The sequence below is a fragment of the Scyliorhinus canicula genome, chromosome 17, assembly GCF_902713615.1.
Source record: "Scyliorhinus canicula chromosome 17, sScyCan1.1, whole genome shotgun sequence".
Lineage (NCBI taxonomy): Eukaryota > Metazoa > Chordata > Chondrichthyes > Carcharhiniformes > Scyliorhinidae > Scyliorhinus > Scyliorhinus canicula.
This window is the reverse complement of record NC_052162.1, coordinates 28,840,667-28,860,062: the sequence shown is the minus strand read 5'-3', so window position 1 is coordinate 28,860,062 and position 19,396 is coordinate 28,840,667. Positions and strand designations below refer to the sequence as shown.

General features: G+C 44.0%; 1 protein-coding gene across 7 annotated transcripts in view; it reads right to left on the bottom strand.

Moving 5' to 3' along the window:
- The window catches only part of LOC119952389 (serine/threonine-protein kinase PAK 3), a 264,771-nt gene that overhangs the window by 61,591 nt on the left and 183,784 nt on the right, over window positions 1-19,396 (bottom strand). For 3 of the 7 annotated variants that reach the window (XM_038776101.1, XM_038776100.1, XM_038776099.1), the window contains 5 exons: window positions 16,733-16,833; window positions 9,407-9,560; window positions 7,357-7,413; window positions 5,617-5,673; window positions 2,756-2,793 (listed from right to left, as the gene is read on the bottom strand). In XM_038776101.1, the coding sequence (XP_038632029.1) occupies window positions 2,756-2,793; window positions 5,617-5,673; window positions 7,357-7,413; window positions 9,407-9,560; window positions 16,733-16,833 (407 nt within the window). The remainder of the gene's footprint in view (window positions 1-2,755; window positions 2,794-5,616; window positions 5,674-7,356; window positions 7,414-9,406; window positions 9,561-16,732; window positions 16,834-19,396) is intronic. The other 4 variants (XM_038776103.1, XM_038776104.1, XM_038776105.1 and 1 more) reach the window with 4 other exon arrangements.

Here is a 19,396-nt window from a genome sequence, read left to right as displayed (position 1 = left end):
AAGCCTGCCCATATTATGCAGTTGGTGCCATTTTGTATCTGAAGATGCCAACATTACATCTGACGGGGGAAGGGGACGGCTGGTTTTCTGTCCTCGGCTGTTCAGTTTGTGCTGGTTTCTTCGGGCAACCAACGGGTGTCTGGAGTCTGTTCAGCTGTAATTTGCTGTACCACATTATCATAACCTCTAACAGACCCATGGGGAAGCCATAATCGATCACCACGTGGGGCTCACTCAGCTGGAGCTCGTAAAACCGAGTATAAATAAAAGCTGACCAGGGCAGGGGCCGGCATGTCGGTGTGTGCCCCCCCCCCCCCCCCCGGCATGCGGGGCGTTCAAATACTTACAGCATTTCAGTGACACTTACTGACTGATTTGCATTGACCACGTGTTGCACACCATTTTAAACAGGTGCATTCACAGTGAGTAGAATTTCTCCTCAGCCCCACAAAGAAACTTAGGACCCTGGACTTTGGTCTGTCTCCTGACCGTAATCGATTGCTCACTCACCCCACTGCGTGCATGGTACAGTGTGAGCACTCTTGTCAGGTCCCTGGATACTCTCTTCCACCTGACTCCTCCGACTCCCATCTGTCAAACTGATTTCATTGACACCAGATTCAGACGGGAGTCGACATTGACTTATTCAAGTAGGATCCCAGAGGCTAAAATGGCCTGAACCTCATACTGACTCTGCAGCTCTATATTTACCTGCACTTCAATCAGGGGCTAATGTGCCATGAATTTGCTGGAGAGCAAATTCTCCTGTCTTTATTCACAGCTCACAGCTCTTCACCCACACAATCCAGTGTTCCAGCTGTCCCATATTTCATATGTGCTCAAAGACAATTAATACCCATCACCTGGTTCCCTTAACATTCACAATGTAATTGACATTAGCAATCCTTAACAATGTAATTGATAAATGGTAGCATTAATTTCCCACTCAAGGCCTCAATTAGTGGCGGTGTGGGAAGGTCATCCATAGACCTTCCCACCACAGATTTAATTAGGGTGGGACAGGAAAGCTATCCTTTATTATGAAAGGAATTGAACATAAAAGTAAGGATGTTATGCTTCGGTTATACAGGGAAGTGGTGAGACCGCTCCTCAAATACTATGTGCAGTTATTGTCTCCTTAGTTAAGGATGAACGTAAATACTTTGGACGTGGTTCAGAAAAGGTGTACTAGGGTTCTGTAGAAGGGCATACAGGCTTGAAATATTGGGCGGAATTCTCCGACCCCCCGTAGGGTTGGGGAATCGCCCGGGGCCGGAGTAAATCCTGCCCCTGCTGTGCCCGGAATTCTCCGCCACCCGGGAATCGGCGGGAGCGGGAATCACACCCCGCTGATCGGCGTGCCCCCCCCCCAAATCGGAGGGCCCCCCGCGGCGATTCTCCGGCCCGCAATGGGCCGAAGACCCGCCGCTGTCAGGCCTCTCCCGCCGGCGGGAACTGGAGCACTTCTGGTGCCAGCGGGATTGGCGGAGCGAGCAGGCCCCCGGGGTCCTGGTGGGTGCAGGGCGATCGGACCCCGAGGGGTGCCCCCACGGTGGCCTGGCCCGCGATCGGGGCCCACCGATTGGCTGGCAGGCCAGTGCCGAGGGGGCACTCTTTTTCTTCTGCAACGGTCTCCACCATGGCGGAGGCGGAATAGACCCCTTCCACTGCGCATGCGCCGGTGGTGACGTCAGTGGCCGCTGACGCATCGGCGCATGCGTGGACTGGCGAAGGCCTTTCGGCCAGCCCCGACGCCAGGCGGCATAGCGCCAAAGGACGTTGGCGCTGGTTTTGGCGCTGGCCGGCGGAGTGGAAACCACTCCGGCGAGGGCCTAGCCCCTAAAGGTGCGGAGAATTCCGCACCTTTGGGGAGGCCCGACGCCGGAGTGGTTGGTGCCACTCCCCTACGCCAGGACCCCCCACCCCGCCGGGTAGGGGAGAATCCCGGCATTATCTCTGTTTCTCTCTCCACAGATGCTGTTACACCTGCTGAGTTTAATCAGCATTGTCTGTTTTATTTTAGATTTTGAGCATCTTCAGTATTTTGTTTTTATTTACCAGATTGATATCTGGAATGAGCGGATTGTCTTATGAGGATAGATTGGAAAGGCTGGGCTTGTTTGCACTAGAGATTGGAATAGTGAGGGGTGAGTTGACTGAAGTATATAAAATCGTAAATGGTATTGACAAGATAGGTGTGGAAATGATGCTCCCTCTTGTGGGCGAGTCCAGACCTAGGGGGCACAGTTTAAAATTATGGGTTGCCCTTATAGGACGGTGATGAGGGGAATTTTTTTCTCTGAGGGTTGTGCGACTTTGGAACTCTCTGCCTCAGAGGGCGACGGAGCAGGGTGTCACTGAGTATTGTTAAGGCAGAGGTAGTCATCTAGACTCTTGTTGGGCATGGGAACGAAAGATTATCAGGGGTAGATGGGAATGTGGAACTCAAACCACCATCAGATCAGCCATTCTCGTATTGAAAGACGGAGCAGGCTCGAGGGCCAGAATTGCCTACTTCTGTTGATATTTCATATGTTTGTACTTTCAGGAGGGTAAAGGCAGAAATTGAGGGAGGAACAAAAGAGCATGAAATTGAAGATAGACCAAACTGCTGCAACTGTACACTTCAAACCATAAGAGACGTTCTCTAGACAGAGTAATTAATCTGAAGAGGTCACAACCTTCCACATTTTGTTTGAGAGAATGAGATGTTAGTCCGTCAATGAACCTATCTGTTCCTTGCTTCCATACTCACCAGAGCATTTGCTGCTATGAATCCATCAGCCGGTTTATCTGCAAAGGTTAAAAATACATAGCACATGTAGTTTCATGTAAGAAGTATTGTTGACAATCTTTTTATAAACACAATAAATTTTACACACAATATTCGATCAGCGGGATTCTCCGTCGGCGAGCTCCTTTGCCCCGCTGGCAGTGCACCCACGCCCACGCATTTCCTGACAGCGTGGGATGGCCCACAATGGGAAGCCCCATTGGTCAGCTGCGGGAACGGAGAATCCCGCTGCCGGAGACGGGGAGGTGCCATGCTGGAAAACAGGGCTGGTGGGACAGTGAATCCCACCCAATATTTTTGACGGCAGAATTAATTTTCAGAAACAACCTATTTAGGGACAAGAATAAGTAGCTTGGCCCAAGTCCATCTCTTTTTAGTTGATCTCAATCCTATCTCTGAACAAGGACCCATCTAGTTGGCTTGAAACCCATTTATACGTCTCCTTCAATGATCTTCCTTGGTCATGTACTTCACAATTCTTTTAACGCATAGAATAAAGAAATTCTACGCGGATCACCTTTGTGCTTCTAGTTTACCCGTTTTTAATTTGTATCCCCTGAGGTTTGAACTCTCTGGGCGGGATTTACCGACCACCCCGCCGCATATTTATCGGCGGCCCGCCAGCGGGATTGACTGATCCCGCCATTGTCAACGGGAGTTCCTGTTGTTCCTGTTCCCTTGTTGCCAGGTAACCCGTGCACCGGCATGGGATCTGAATTTCCCACTGACGTGAACAGCCGGTATGTCCCATCCTTTGTCTTATTAAACTGATCAATATTTACCTCAGTAACTTTAACTACCCTTCACAATGTGGAAAAACCTTTGATATCGATGTATTAAAAGTTATGACATTGTAACCAGCTGCAGAATTTGACATTTTTATAAACGCTCAATCTCTCATCAAGAGATCACATGGACGTTTACTCTCAATTCAGATACTCTTTTCATGTCCACTGACTGCATTGTCCCATCTGGTGATATTGAGACTATTTTTATTTATGGTGATATGTCCTGCAGAGAAAGACAATACTGTCTGCTGTATGCTTGAAATAAACTAACTTTAAACAAATGCTTTTGGGGTGAGGGTGGTGCGTGTTAAGTAATGGGTTAAGAGATATTCCAATTAGTTGTTTCATTTATGTTAAGTATCTAATAATTGACACTGATATGTAAAGGGACTTCAGGTGGCCTTTGTGTCAGGTGACGTGATGAGAGAGTTTTGTGCAGAGTCTGTAAAGGTGTTTGAGAAAAGGAGCAGAACCTTTGATTCTTTATACAACAGCTGCTAAATGTGGGGGAGGTGAATGCTTAATATTGCTTCAGATTTGTTTGACTCCGTTGAACAATATAGTCTCGGGTCAAGAATAATACTTCTTAAGTGATATCACACTTTTCCATAAAATTTCTGACATTATGTGTTATATGCATAAAGGCTAGTGAGAGAGCCTCAAAGTTTTGTTTCTCCTTTCCTTAGCATATTGGGTTACATTTCCACCATTATACAGTCTGATGAGATGAGCAACTAATGAGAGATTGGACAGACTGGCCAAGAAGGGTTTTATGAGTGCTCTCAGTATAAAATGTACAGCTGGGATACCGTCACACTAACCATAGTCATTCATTTGACACCAGTCAAACGAAGAATCGCTCGAGTGTAGCACTGATAAATAGAAGCTAATATTCCCAACCAGAAATCTGGCACTCACTCTCCCACCCCCCCAGAAAATTTCCACATGAAAGGTAATTGTTAATTGCCACCTAAAATTAAGTAAAGTAAAGAAACACTTCTTGTTGCTTAATTGCCACACTCAATGCATCTCTCGGTTTTTTGAACAATTATCAAGGTACCTTTCAAGTTTACTGCAAAGAAAGCTGAATGCATTACATTAAAAGATTACTGGGTAGTGAGAAACATACAGAGGCTGGCTTCCATTGCATATTGGAGGTTCCAAATGTGAACTTTAGTTGGTTCACCTCCCAACAATTGAGAACAAGCTCGTGGCTTAACTTCATAAAAGCGACATTGCCATAAGATTATTCAGATACATTTGAACTTTGCATTCATGTCATTGTATCTGAACTCCACATTTAAACCCAGGCAACATGTGGGCACGGAAGCATCAACGGTACCCTTGGTACTCCAACATGGCCACTCTAAGATCATGGCTACTCAGGAAGTAACACTCCCTCCAAAGATTGCAATGGAGTCCAACAATCTGATCCAGACAGTTCCCACCCCAAAGACGGCAAGGGAATCCGGTGGATATGGACCTTCCCCAATACTGCAAGGGAATTCTATGCTCATTGTTCTCCCCTGAAAGACATGCACATGTAACCTCCCTCTACCTGCAGCCGTGACAGATCAGAAGCATCCTTACTCAACAGCACCACTAAATTAGAAACATTTTGTATACATATTGACTGTCATAGATTTGGCATGCCATGAACAAAATGTTAGCCGGATGCAAATTGTATCGAGACTGTGCAGACCCATTAAAGGTCATCTACGCATAGAACCTTCTGGCAGGTTGCAAATCTGATCCCACATATGCACAGAGATCACTTTTTTCTTTCTCTATGGACACGGGCAGGCTTTTTTCCCCCCAAACTATCTGCATGAATCCAAATTTAGTCAAACTTTAGTTTTTCGAATTGACTTTGTAGTGGCCTTGGTTGAATCAGTCTGGATCAGGACTGTCAATTTGGCTCTCATCCCTAGGGATTCCCTTCTGCCTTTTTGTTTCGCCATCGTCCCCTGCCTCCCAATTATCTACCAGTCATTTTCAAGTCAATGTCATAGATTCAAAAATCAGGCAACCAACCAGTTATCTCTGTGCACTTGTACTGCTTTAGAAGGGGAACCATCAGTGAATAGACTGCTGTAATAAAATTCAAACAGCTTTTAAACGAAATGTGATTGGAATGAGAAATTACAGAAAATCTCATACAAAGTATATATACTTTATATAAATATTGCACTGGTTACTTATTTCAATAAAGACATATAAAATGACTGAAAGAAATACTGTTCGAGGAAGTGATGGGCAGGGAAGGGTCAGGGATTTTATTTTAGTCATAGATCTGCTAGTAGAATTTGTATTTCATGATAAATCTTGTTTAAATAGAAGTGCAATCCACTGCAGTATTATTTTGAAGTGGTAACATCTTCATCAAAGATATGTTTGGTAACATTCTTGTTCTGCAGGCAAGTAACACAAATAATGTAAATCACATCATAACTGCCACAATGTTCCTTATAAGTGGCATCATTGTGATAAAAATGTAACGTGTCTCCTTTACCTATCACTCTGAGGAGGCCAATCCCTTTAAATTGCTTCAAAAATAAATTATTGCTGATGTCTGACATTGAAAACACTTCAATATAAAGCAACCAGTTTATTGCTTGACAATCCAGCATTTTTCTTAAAGTTCCCAACACTGCCGGTGTCACACAAAATAACAAATCCGACCTCTCAGCTTATATATCTTATTATACTTTCATCTATGTTGCACATCCCCAAACATAGCCTCACTGCGGCAAAAAGGTCAAACATCAACCTTTTCGACGGGAAAATTAAAAACTCCAGAAACCCACAGGGAATTTCAAGTTGTAATTATATCTTATGCTAAGTGGCCAAGTTTGGGGTTGAAATTTCTCAAAGGTATTGTTTTTGATTAATGCACTCATGTACAATTCTTATGTGCTATTTCAAAGTATTAACCTATTTAAACAGTCTTAAAATTGTACACATAAGGAGTAACTGTAACACTCTGAACTATTTCTACCCCTGGTTTCTGATGGAATGCAATTAGATTATTGCATGCAACTTACTTCCAGCCATAACTATATTTAATTGAATATGACTGAACCAGTTAGCACTCCATACAGTGCATTCAATAGTAATGGCCCCACGATATATTTATACTCGCTGCAGAAAATCCCAATAAAATGCAGTGCATTATTTCTTGATTTAAGCCGTTCTCCCCGTCATGTCACACTGATATGCAGGCAGACCATTTTGCAGATCAGCTCCGAGAAAATGAAAGCACATGGGCATAATAAGGAGTGTATCTGCAAGCTGATGAAATAATGGTGCCTTCCCGGCAGGTACAAATGCACAATGAAGGCCTCAGATGCCACTTGTAAACAGAAGGGGGCAACAGGGAGGGGTCATTGTGACTTTGGACAATATCGAATCAGCTATTACACCTCTCTCCCGATTACACTGGAGTCAGTGGCGATGAGAATCGGGAGAGACCCTGGGTCCAATATTACTCCCCATTACTAGCCGAAGCCAAAATTATCCCAAGGGTCTCTGGTTTGAAGAAATGCAGATTTGAGCCGCAGGCCATCAATAACACAAACTGTTCATGTCAAGTGGCATGGCAGTGTTGGCACTTTGGTGCACCAAACACATCATGCTGCGGGAAGTAAGGGTCTAAGGTGCTCCTCTCCTACTTTACTGGATCCCTCAATTTCCTTCTGCAAAGTGGAACCTCAAAAGGGAGGGAGTAGCGAAGAAACAAGCAGAAGAAAAATCATTGTATCACTCTTAAAATACCTCTTACTGGTTGGTACAAGAGTGGCACAGAGGGAAGCCTGGGAGCAGAATGTATATCTCACCATCGCAGCAAAAGGATAGAGAAAGAAACAACAATAACAATTACAGAATAATACAATGGCTGAAATTCTTTTCTTCACTAACTTTAGCAAAAGCGTAATTGCAAGTATGAAGTGGTGGAATATCGCTCATTTCAACTTCACTGACATTACTAAGTATTGGAGTTTTGAGTCCTAATGTTACAAGAAAATTGTGAGTTTGTACTGATTGATTCAGGCCTGCCTAGCGATCTAAGCCCCTCACTCTTCCACCCGTTAGCCCTCAGTGAAACGCACTTAGTCTTTGCCCAGCTTTTGAGTGTAGATTCAGAGAACTAAACTATCCTCGTAAATTGCACATTTGGAGGGTTCAAGGGTAGCTTGTGTGGAAATCGAGGGGCTACACTAATCTATGGTGAGGTGCGGTGAGGTCTTTTGAGGTTGGGCGAAGTCACTGAAGTGTCTACTCTATATCTAAACTTGACTTAGGAATGCGCAAAATTGCACGTGGGTATAGGATAGAGAATGTTCAATATGCGACGTGATGCAAAATTGTATATTTGCCCATAAATATAATGATTTTCTTATCCTAAAGTGCAAAGGAAATCTTCCCCCAGCTGACTAAAGTGAAAATATCTTTCATTGCAATCGCACTCACATCCCCAGCCTGGCAAGGGCAAGGCTACACTAAGAAAAGCGACCACTTAACCATTCTTTATCACTGAGTCACTACAATGCACCACCTCTGCAGCACTAAGTGTGCTCTTAGTGTGATGGAAGCTCCACATTTTAAAAATGAAACACGTTTTCCACAATGTGAATCAGTGAGCGTAGCTTTGCATGAGAACAGCTGAATGGTTCTCCTTCATGGCTACGGTGAAACTCAACTGGCAAAATGACAGCAAAGTCTTCTCCTGCTAATGGAACCGAAACTGGCAGAAACTGTCTTGTATTGCTCATCGCAACGTTCCAGCTGAAAGACTAAGTCAAAATGGATTGACTCACTAAAAGAACCCAGCTCGCCAATGGGAACTAACTCCTGCAGAGTGAAGATCTCCAACCTTTATTTTTACATCTCTACCAATTGAAAAAATAGCACCAAATGTCTTTTTCTTACCTCGCGCCACTGCTTTGTTCTTTTCTCTTCCCTTACTGTTCCCTTCCTGACATCTCTTCACCACTTCCCATACATTTTTGCCCCTTCCTCCTCTCTCCCCTGCCCCATTTTCTCCATTCCTGCTGCCCTTCATTCCATCTCTCCAATACCCCTGCACCCTACCCGTTCTGTTCTCCTCCTACATCCCGCCTCACTCTCCATCCCATCTCATCCTTTGCGCCCTTTTTCCTCCCAAACTTTCTCTCCTCCCTTTTCCAACTTTACCCATCCGCAATGCTCCTCTCATTCTCACCCTCTGCACTGCTGTCCTTCTCCAAACCCTTATTTCTCCATCACCTCTCACCCCATTCTCAGTCACCCTGCTCCTCTCTGCCTCTCCTTCCCATTTGCCTGTTCTGGCCTGCCTTGCACCCATTATTACCCGACTTTCTAATGCTGCTCAAGTTCAATCCCATGTACATTATCCAATGAAACTGACTAAGTAAGAATGAAAATATTAAGCTATGCATGTATGATCGATTATTTAATATTAGTCTGTTAGTTCTTCCAGAGAGAATCCACAACATTGCAGTATAATTTTGCAGACTATTACGCAGATTCAGGTGTTAGATTGCCAGCACCCAACACCCTCACCACATAAATAAATTTAGCATACTATCGACATGACAGAAAATATTGCATTTAGTACTTGATAATGGAATATTGTGTAATTCTAAATAAACAGTTCAATACACACTTACATTTAAACAATATGCGCCAGTGAATTTTAAGGTACTACTGTATAGATACGCATAGGTCATAAAATCAGAATCCCAGCATAGCATCCTAAAGATAATACTGGGGACTTCTGGTGCACTTGCAGAAGATACTGAGTGGAGAGATTACAGATCCTTACCTCCAGAAGTGAAACTCATATATTTCTGATTATTGACAGTCTCTTTGGAATCGTAGAATTTCAGGACATCCAGAACAGCTTGAGGGTTTTTCTTCTGCTCCAGTTTAGTAATGTTGGAAGTCTGTAGAAGTCTTGCCCATTGCTCAGGAATACCCTAGTTGAAAGGTTAAAAATAAATCAAAAGGCGTTGAAGAACCAGACTGAAAAATAGTTCTTAATGCAGTGACTAGACACTGGAAAACATGCGGAGGTCTCGCTCAAGTCAGTAAGCTCATTGCTCTCAGAGCAAGATGGATAAGGTGCCCGTTGCTTTTCTATTCCCAACCAGTTTTATTTTATTTACTTATTGATTAAAATCTACTTAACATGAATAGCCCATTAAGATGATATACGTTCTATTCGGGATACAGCAGAGGAGAACGTTCGAGGAACTACAGAGATTTACAGTAACTTGCAGCTTGACAGCCAAAGGGCTAACTCCTCCCCCAACCCACATGCAGCCGCGACCCATATCGTACTTGGCTACAAACGGAAGCACCTGAGCAGGATTCTGCCTTCCTGAATCCTGTCCTCTGCAGAGTTTGAACTAGAAATTGAGGCTCATCCAGCAGCCACTGGCTTACCAAGGCAATGGTTTACATTTGCAATAAAATGTAAATCAGTCCCACCAGGAGATCGGAACATTGGTAATTCCAGTGGGAGTTGCAACTTATGCAAGGCAAACATCACTGGATTTATTACGGACACATTAGTCATATAGATCTGCATGCTTCTGCCTAAAGTGGTAGCTTTGATAAATCAGGTTGGATTCTTCTAAAAGACTAATTCACCAGAAGCTATTCCAAAGTTTGGCGGAGTCAAAACGATCATAGAAATCAGGAAGATCCCAGAGTCAAACCCCCAGCTACATTTGGCAGTAGTCATGTCCCTAGAATATCTGGGGGGAAATATAGCCAATATTTTTATTACTAATGATTATACAGCAGCCCACTGCTGACAGTATGTGTCTGCGGACACCACAGCGATAGGGAATGGACATGTGTTGGAGATCCTTCTGTCAGAAAACCTGTTTGAATCCTTAAATGAGGAAAAAGCAATTGTCCCTGGAATCATTCTCCAGTGAGAGAATTGATGGTTTCTTAGTAAAGATGGAAAGACAGGCATAGAGGCAGTCATTCACCTTACTCAAAAAGAGCAGGATTGGTGTGCCAATCCCCAGCAACCACTTCTATCAACTCTACTTCACTGGGATAATATGGTAGGCATGATATAAAAACACATTGTCACAGATACAGCCGCACTGGAATTCAACAGTCCATTTATTAACATCTGGGGCTGGATTTTCCATCCTGGAGACTAAGCGTAATTCTCCGGAAAAATTTCTAAGTGTGGTAGCGAGCGAGAATTGATGCGAGCTTCCCGACGCTCGGCCTAACGAGACCGGCAACGCAATTCAACGTTAATTGTCCCACTTCACGAGGCCTCACGTCGCATATAAAGGCTCACCAGCTGATTTGCCAGGACCGCGCTCAGTTGCCCCCACTAACAAGGCCAAACAACACAAGTTGCACTTGCTCAGCCAACGCCAGCCAGCTCACATTAATGGCGCCCAGGAGACCAAGATTCAGAGATGCTGATCTGGGGAGGCTGCTAGATGCCGTGGAGGCCAAGAGGGATGTCCTGTTCCCTGAGGGTTCCGGAGGGTCAGTCACAGGGCAGCCAGCGCTGCTTGGGACGAGGTGGTGGCAGCTGTCAGCACGGGGAGTGCGACCAGGAGGACTGGCCTTCAGTGCCATAAGGTCAAGGACCTACACTGGGCAGCACAAATGAGGAGACACCAACGACCCCATCCACCACACCCCCCTCCCAAGGGAGCACACCAGCTCTTCCTCCACCGCCTCCCCTCTCAACCCCCACAACCCCTCCTTCACACCCCCTCTCCCACCACTGTGAACCACATGTGTGGCTAATGATGCTCTCTTTGTGTCTTCTCAGGAAAAACTCTCCCATAGATTAGTCACCCACGCGAAGGCTGGCGGACGCCACAGAGGTGAGGAACTACCGGGCTCCACTCGGGGGAGCTCTGTCAACGTGAGTAGTGATTATCTTACTGATGATCCATCCTTCCCAGTGACCACATGTCCATTCACCCGCAGGTCTTCCAGCCGATGTCACCAGCCCATCCTGGGCGGCCGCCTCCCCTGACTCAGAGGAGAGCCAGATGATGCAGGGGCAGCTGGGGCGCGAACCAGCTGCCCCTCCATACCAGGTTGAACCCCAGGGCCCTATGGGCACAGATCGGGAGGAGATGGCGCTGGGTGCCAAGCGGAACCCATCCCATCGAGTGGCGACCTGTTCCACCAGCTCACCCGAGTTCAACCCCTCTGATAAGGCAGCATCTCGAGGTCAGCACACGGGGCAGGGCGGCACAGCTGTGCATCCTGGGGAAACGCCAAGACATAATGAAATGAAAATAAAAATGAAATAAAAATGAAAATCGCTTATTGTCACAAGTCGGCTTCAAATGAAGTTATTGTGAAAAGCCGCTAGTCGCCACATTCCGGCGCCTGTTCGGGGAGGCTGGTACGGGAATTAAACCGTGCTGCTGGCCTGCCTTGGTCTGCTTTAAAAGCCAGCTATTTAGCCCTGTGCTAAACCAGCCTCTTTTAATGCTATAGCTAGGCGGGCCAAGCACATTGAGGAACATTGAGGGCACCGGGGGAGGTGGTGGAAGGGTTAGGTAGGGAATGGGGTTGGGTCGGGGGGGAGGGGAGGGGCACCATCGGGAATGGGGTTTGTCCAACACATTAAACACCTTTTTGGGATGGATGGGATCAGGGGCGTGGACAGGCAGGGCTTTTAACATGTTGCGGAAATCCCAGGATCAACAGAAAATTCGAAGTCCCACCTCCGAGCCCAATATTTCCCATCTTTGCGAGGCAGGACTAGAGTTGGCCCAGGGTTTGCACATGTGCAGTTTGCAGAGACAGCTGGCTATTTAAATTGCCAGCTGCCACTCAATGGGTTTTTGGATGACCAGGAGTGTGGAGTCTGGAACGTGCAGACTAGAACAGGTAAGAGGAGGTCTGAGCTTGGTGGATTGTTATAGATAGCTCAGATACCCCTTTCAAGAAGTGAGATATATCTTTGGATAGGAGGTTCTGGGACAGCTTTGAGAGACGCAAGGCATCCTTTGGGAGAGGTATGGCATCCTTTGGGATTGTTAAACGTAAACATGATTATGTACCTTTTATGTAAAAAATCATTGGAACTGTGCAGTTGTCCAAGAACTGTTAGGGAGCCAGCTGTCAAGGGACTATCCAGCTGTTAAATCTATCTGGGAAGTGTCAGACCTGTCGAAGTTGTAAAAATGGCCCAGGAACTATCCCAGCAGTCAAGGAACTATCCAAGTAACCTATTGAATTGGCATGGAGGAGGTAATGGCAAAGGGGCTTTTGGGGCATGGGTTGAGATGAGGTGGCACTAAGTTGGCACAAGTGTGCGAGGTACTAGAAGGTAGGTTGGGGATTAGGTTGGCATGGATGGGGTATAGAGAGTGTTCGGAGGATTTTATGGATTGAGGAATTTTTTTTGTGTTTTTGTATTTAAACACAGTGCCGGGCACACAGGCAGGCCTTGTGCCCAGCCAAGCACAGCACCCAGCAGTCTGCGGAGTCGTTCCAGGGCCACCCGCACCACACACACCACCTCGTGCCAAACCAACTGATTGAAAGCCCCACCTGCCGGTGGCCATTTTTGAAGGTTGACTTCACCGGGTTGGGTGAACTAGATGCGGAGACACAAATCTGGATCCGAGTGTTATAATGACTTATCTCTCACTGCATGGGCAGCACGGTAGCATAGTGGTTAGCACTATGGCTTCACAGCACAGGGTCCCAGGTTCGATTCCCGCTTGGGTCACTGTCTGCACATTCTCCCCGTGTGTGCGTGGGTTTCCTCCCACAGTCCAAAGATGTGCAGGTTTGATGGATTGGCCATGCCAAAAATTGTCCTTAGGTTAGATGGGGTTGCAGGGTTACGGGATAAGGTGAAGGTGTGAGGTTAAGTGGGGTGCTCTTTCAAGAGCCGGTGCAGACTCAATGGGCCCAATGGCCTCCTTCTGCACTGTAAATTCTATGATTCAATGATTCTATGCAGACTCTTAATTAACCAAGAGGTGGCATTGAGAATATTTAATCAAACAGGTGCCTTGATTCTAATCTATGTGCAATTTGACAGTGACAGGCAATTTTGTGAAAACTGTGGACCAATACAGCTTTAAACAAACAAGACAAGTATGTCAGAGAATTCTGTGGTCATTCAGATTGTGCGTAATTGAAATAAATTTGTCCCGCCCAACGGCTTACGAGTAAAGCTATAATTTATTATCGTATACAATGATTTGAAAACTGAAGATAATTGGAAATGACAGTACTTGCACTTTTAACACTCCTACCTCTGTAATTGCCAAATCATTTGAAAAACAATCGCTTTGCAAGAAAATGGTTTGTGTAAATTTCTCTAATTCGGGGGCTTTACACCTTTAATTGATATCATACTACATCAACGTGAGCCATCGTAGAAATAAATCTGCTCGTCAACATTGATCATTTAATTTATTTTCACATCGATTGGCAGATTGTCATTTTTAAACACCACATCAATGTGTTTATTAAATTTGAAATTGATTGGAGTTCAGCCTAGAGAAAAAGAAAGTAATCTTTTGCAAAATTAGTCATTAAAAGTCTCAACTATTTCTAAAGACACGCCAGCAGCTGATGGTACTTCATAAGAGGCACATTGTGATCAGGAGGGTTTGCAGTTATGCATCGCCCCGTGACTGAAGTCCTTTCAACAGAAAATCTCTTCAACTACTAAATGAGGGCATTTAAAAGTTTATTGGATAAGCATATGGATGATAAGGGCATAGTGTAGGTTAGATGGCCTTTAGTTTTTTTTCCCATGTCGGTGCAACATCGAGGGCCGAAGGGCCTGTACTGCGCTGTATCGTTCTATGTTCTATGTTCTATGTACTCTTAGGAAAGGTTAGGAGCTTTTATTTGAAATAAAAGGGTGTACGTGTATCATCTTGGAAGCACTCTCCACACCCTCACTTCCCCAAATCACAAATTATTTAGATGAGGAGAGACTTCTTTACTCAGAGAGTTGTTGGGGTTTGGAATGCACTGCCTGGGCGAGTGGTGGAGGCGGATTCCACAGGAGTTTTCGAAAGAGAGCTGGATATATATCTGAAGGTGATTAATTTAGAGGGCTGCGGAGATAGGGCTGGGGAATGGGACTAGCTCTTTTGGGAGCTGGTGCAGACACGATGGGCCAAATGGACTCCTTCTGTGCTGTGAATACCAAAATAATTTTAAAAATTAGATTATTTCCACAAGTAAATTTCTAAGTTTCAAACGGAAAACTGGAAGAATATATGTTTAACATGTGCTCATTTATTCCATCAACCCACAAATCATTGTAGGTATAGGACATATATGAATCTGTTTCTTCAGTTCAGTTTTAAGTTAATGCAAGTTATTAGGAAACACCTCAGTCATCATGGATTTAGAAAAATCCTGCCGCTGCGTCCTTCATTTCATAGTCGGTTCACTCTGAGGCCTTGACACAAAGAAGTATAATGATGTGGAGTGTACATTGGACAAAAAGGTGGACACATAGCTGGCCTTACTGCTATGCTCTTCCAAAATTTTAAGAGATTGTTTAAAAAAATGAAAATAAAATTATAAGTTATAGTTTATGGCTTGGGTAAATATCCCAAATGTTACACCAGCTTCTTTGAACGTTTTCCGATCTGACATGGTTATTCCTTATCCGATTCGTCACTCTGCCCCTTGCTGTTTAAAATCTACTTAAGAATCCACGCAGGTGTCAGACTGAGAAGAGAATTATTATTTACAAGGGTGACTCCAGCAAAATCTAACACAAATGCAAAGCAATCTGTGCTGCACATTCTGAATATCCAAGATCAAAAGAGAAAGAGACAGAGATTCAGACAGGAACAGGAGATCAGCAAGAAAGACTGTGAAGAATGAGAATCAGTCTGTGCAGTGAGCACTTAAAATAAGCGACTGAATGAGAGAGAGGGAGAGGGAGAGAGAGAAAAGGAGAAAGCCTGAACATACATCTGCAGTGAATAATTTGTTCAATTCGTTAAACATGCCATATGCTTTTTTAAAAAAAAAACCACAATTACATAAAGCAGGGCCATATTAATGCAAAAAAAAAAGACTTAAAACTCTTAACTAGTTTAATTTATTGTGCAATATGGATGTTGAGACTCGTTTTTTAAATATAGTTTTACACAGATGGGAAATAAAAACGGTCCTGAGTTTACTTGTCAGTTTAAATTAAAAATTCCAATTGTCTCATCGCCAAGAGATGTCAGTTCTTGCTGGATTGCAGTCTCATGGCTGCTCCTAGTTCTTTGTTGCCTCACCTAGGTGCTCATTTTTCAATGTGGGAGACTAACTCAGTGATTGGCAGCAAGCTAGTTCACTACACAGGTGACTGCAGCTCAGGCACGTCTTCGCCACACATGACATTCACACATGCTCTCTTTCCAACAGGGGGCAGTAGACCGACATCACGATTCGGAATCTGGATTGATTGACTGAATCCATGTCAGGCCAGGAGCAGTGTGGGCAATTTGGAACAACAACTACTGTTCCAATAAGCCCGGCCGAGGAATTGCACCTCAAGACTGCTACAGAACATATAAATACAAGGAATAGGAGTAGGATTAGGTCATACGACCCCTCAAACCTGCACCACCAGACAACAGGAGGACCATGGTTCAGTTTCTACTTCTACAATTCCCCATCCTATCCCCAAATTCCTTGATATCATTACTGCCAAAACATCTGTGGTTTCAGTCTTGAATGCACTCAACAACTAATTATTTGTCGCCCTCTGGGATACAGAATTCCAATGATTCAAAACTACGAGTGAAGTAATGTCTCCTCACCTCAGTCCTAGATTGGCAACTGTTTCTCCCGAGCCTATGGCCCTTTGTTCCAATGAGGAGGGAGTAAAACAGGTAGCTCTTTCAAGCAAAAACAGCACATTTGTTGTTTCCTGGACAGCTAACTGGAAATTAGAAAGTCACTTCAGAATTGAGGGAGGGGGAGTGGTGTCCAAATATTACCCTCGAGTTCAACAAACCCAGATCCCATGGGATATCTAGCAGTCCAATCTGCTCAGAATTCCAAGCAGGATTATTTTCAGTGTTTGAAATCGGACGTTCCACCAATTATCAACTGTCAATGTAAGACCCATTAATGTTTCATGCAAACGATTACTCACTGTAAATTCTCCTGTAACAGCATCGAATCCCACATGAATTGTGTGCTCAAAATCTGAAGGGAGAGAGATCTCTGGACGTTCTTTTTCTTTCTTCTTGTTAGCTAGAAGCAGGAGGGGAGCATATCAATTTTTAAAATGCCGTCGGGAAAATTTTGCCTCTGAAAATTCTTTCATCAGGATTGAAATTGAGCTCAGTAGATGTACATGAAGGTGATGATGCCCAGATGGCCTGCTGAGGCATGATCTGTACTGAACCTACCACAGAAGGTCCACATCTGAAAGCCATTTGTCCAGCCTCATTAATCGTTCACGTTACAAAGTTCACCTATATAGTAACGGCATTTAAATAAAATATATGCCTTAAATCCTTGGAGGAGAGTAACAACTGTACGAATGGATACATATTATCTATTGTGAATAATGTTTAGATTAAAACATTTACTAATTTCATTAAATGGGTCATTTAATAATGTTATGTTTGACTTTTTGTAGCATCCTTTAATTTAGATATTGCGCAAGCCAAGCCATCCAATTGGATCAAAGAACTGTCCTATCTTCATTCTCCCTGCATCAGATAAATAACATTCCCTTTCCAGACCCCTCATCTCCTGCCGATATTAGAACCCAGAAGGGATTATTTAATTTAATCAGCTCAGGAAGCTAGAGTTTTTTTGGATATGGACAATGGAAATGAATGCATTACAACCACAAAGTGTCCTTCCCGAATCTCCCCGAGGTTACTTCGCGCAGATGGAGATGATGGTATTTGCAGTTATTATTCTGATTCTCAATATATCTGCTATAATGTCCTTTACATGCTTCAAATCAGAACGGGATCGCAAGCAACCTTTATTCCTAACATCAATTGGGAGGTTACTCACCAACAGGAACAATATGCTTAGGAGTTGGGGTTTTCACAGCCATTCTACTGAATACCAGAAATTATGGTGCTACAACAGGTAAACTACCGTTTTACATTGTGTTCCAGATTTAGTGTCTTTATCTTTTGCTCACTTGTATACTCCCAAGCTGTTCTTTTTTTTCATAAATTTAGAATACCCAATTCATTTTTTCCAATTAAGGGCCAATTTAGCGTGGCCAATCCACCTACCTTGCACATCTTTGGTTTGTGGGGGCGAAACCCACGCAGACACGGGGAGAATGTGCAAACTCCACACGGACAGTGACCCAGAGCCGGGATCGAACCTGGGACCTCAGTGCCGTGAGGCAACAGGGCTAACCCACTGCACCACCCTGCTGCACTACTCCCAAGCTGTTCTTGTTCAGGACCTCCTTGTGAGGCTCTTCTGTATTTTCTTGTGACTCACTGAGGCTATAACATATGCATGTAGTAAAACAGTAGGACATGATATCATCCATGTCTCTGTTACTAGGTGTAACTATGGTCTGACTCGAGCTCTGTACGATTTGAACATGACCTCCACTGATGGTGATCTTTACTGGTCTGTAATTATAGTTTAACATAAAGAGGGAGAAAAATACTGTAACTTGGAAACCTGAAACAAGAACCAAAAACAAACCAATCAGATTCTGTAAAGGAAAAAAAACCAATGACAAGTTAATGTTTTGGTGCAACTTGCCAATTCTGACAAGTTATAGCCGAAATGTCAACTGGCATGCTGGCTGATCTGCTGCGTATTTCTGGCAATTTCTATTTTAGTTCACTATTCTATCTGCTTTGATGATTCTTGGAGTGATTGAAGCCAACTAATGCCTAGAGATCTCTTTCAACCTCACCCGGAGATATTTTGTTTCTTGCGCGAAACACTCTACAAAACTTTGCAGTCATTCAGGTCCGCTTTCTTTCATTCAGATGTGATTCTGGGCCAATCAGCGGCAACGTGAGCAAATCTACCAACAGTGCCAGATTAAAATATCTCACTCTTTTCAGTCAATATTGGTCTGAAATGAGAGATTCCCCTCAGAGTAATGACTGCCCAATAAATCAATACGTTTCAAAGAGAGGGAGGGGAATGATTATATATTCCAATACCCAAAACGTATTAACTTCATTTTTACTCTAGAGGTTATCTCATTATAAATTATCAAAGAAAGAATGTTGATAATTCCACAATCTTGGGTTCAGCAAATTAATTAGACTATTTTCCCTGGACACCTGCCATGCCATCAGGAAGAGCGAGATTGTACTCAAAAATAAATATAGATTGAGGAGTCCTAGAGCGCTTGTATATCGGCAAATTCACTTCAAATTGCTTGCTATCAGCGGGGTTCAAGTAAGAATGCTTCTGAGTTTATGTTCCAAACTAATCTTTTTTTAATATGAAATGAAGTCCAACCATCATATTTGTTATGCTAGACTGTGATTACAATTACAAACTCAGTTCAAAGACTGCCTCCACAATATGACTAGGCCCAAAATATTACTTGACTACACCTGCACTGAAGGAGCTTTGTGGTCCAGGAGTCTGAACCGTATGGTGTAAATGCAGGACAGAACTCCCACCCATCCACCCTCACTTAAAGCTCTCAGCTTCATCTAATTTTGGGAGCAGACTCAAAATGACAGACTCAAAAGAAGCACACAGCTGTAAGGGCGCACCAGAGGCCAGGAAATATGGAGGTTTGAGCAGAGTCAATGTGAGATATCTCCAAAATCTTCTTTTTTTTTTTAAATGTTCCTTC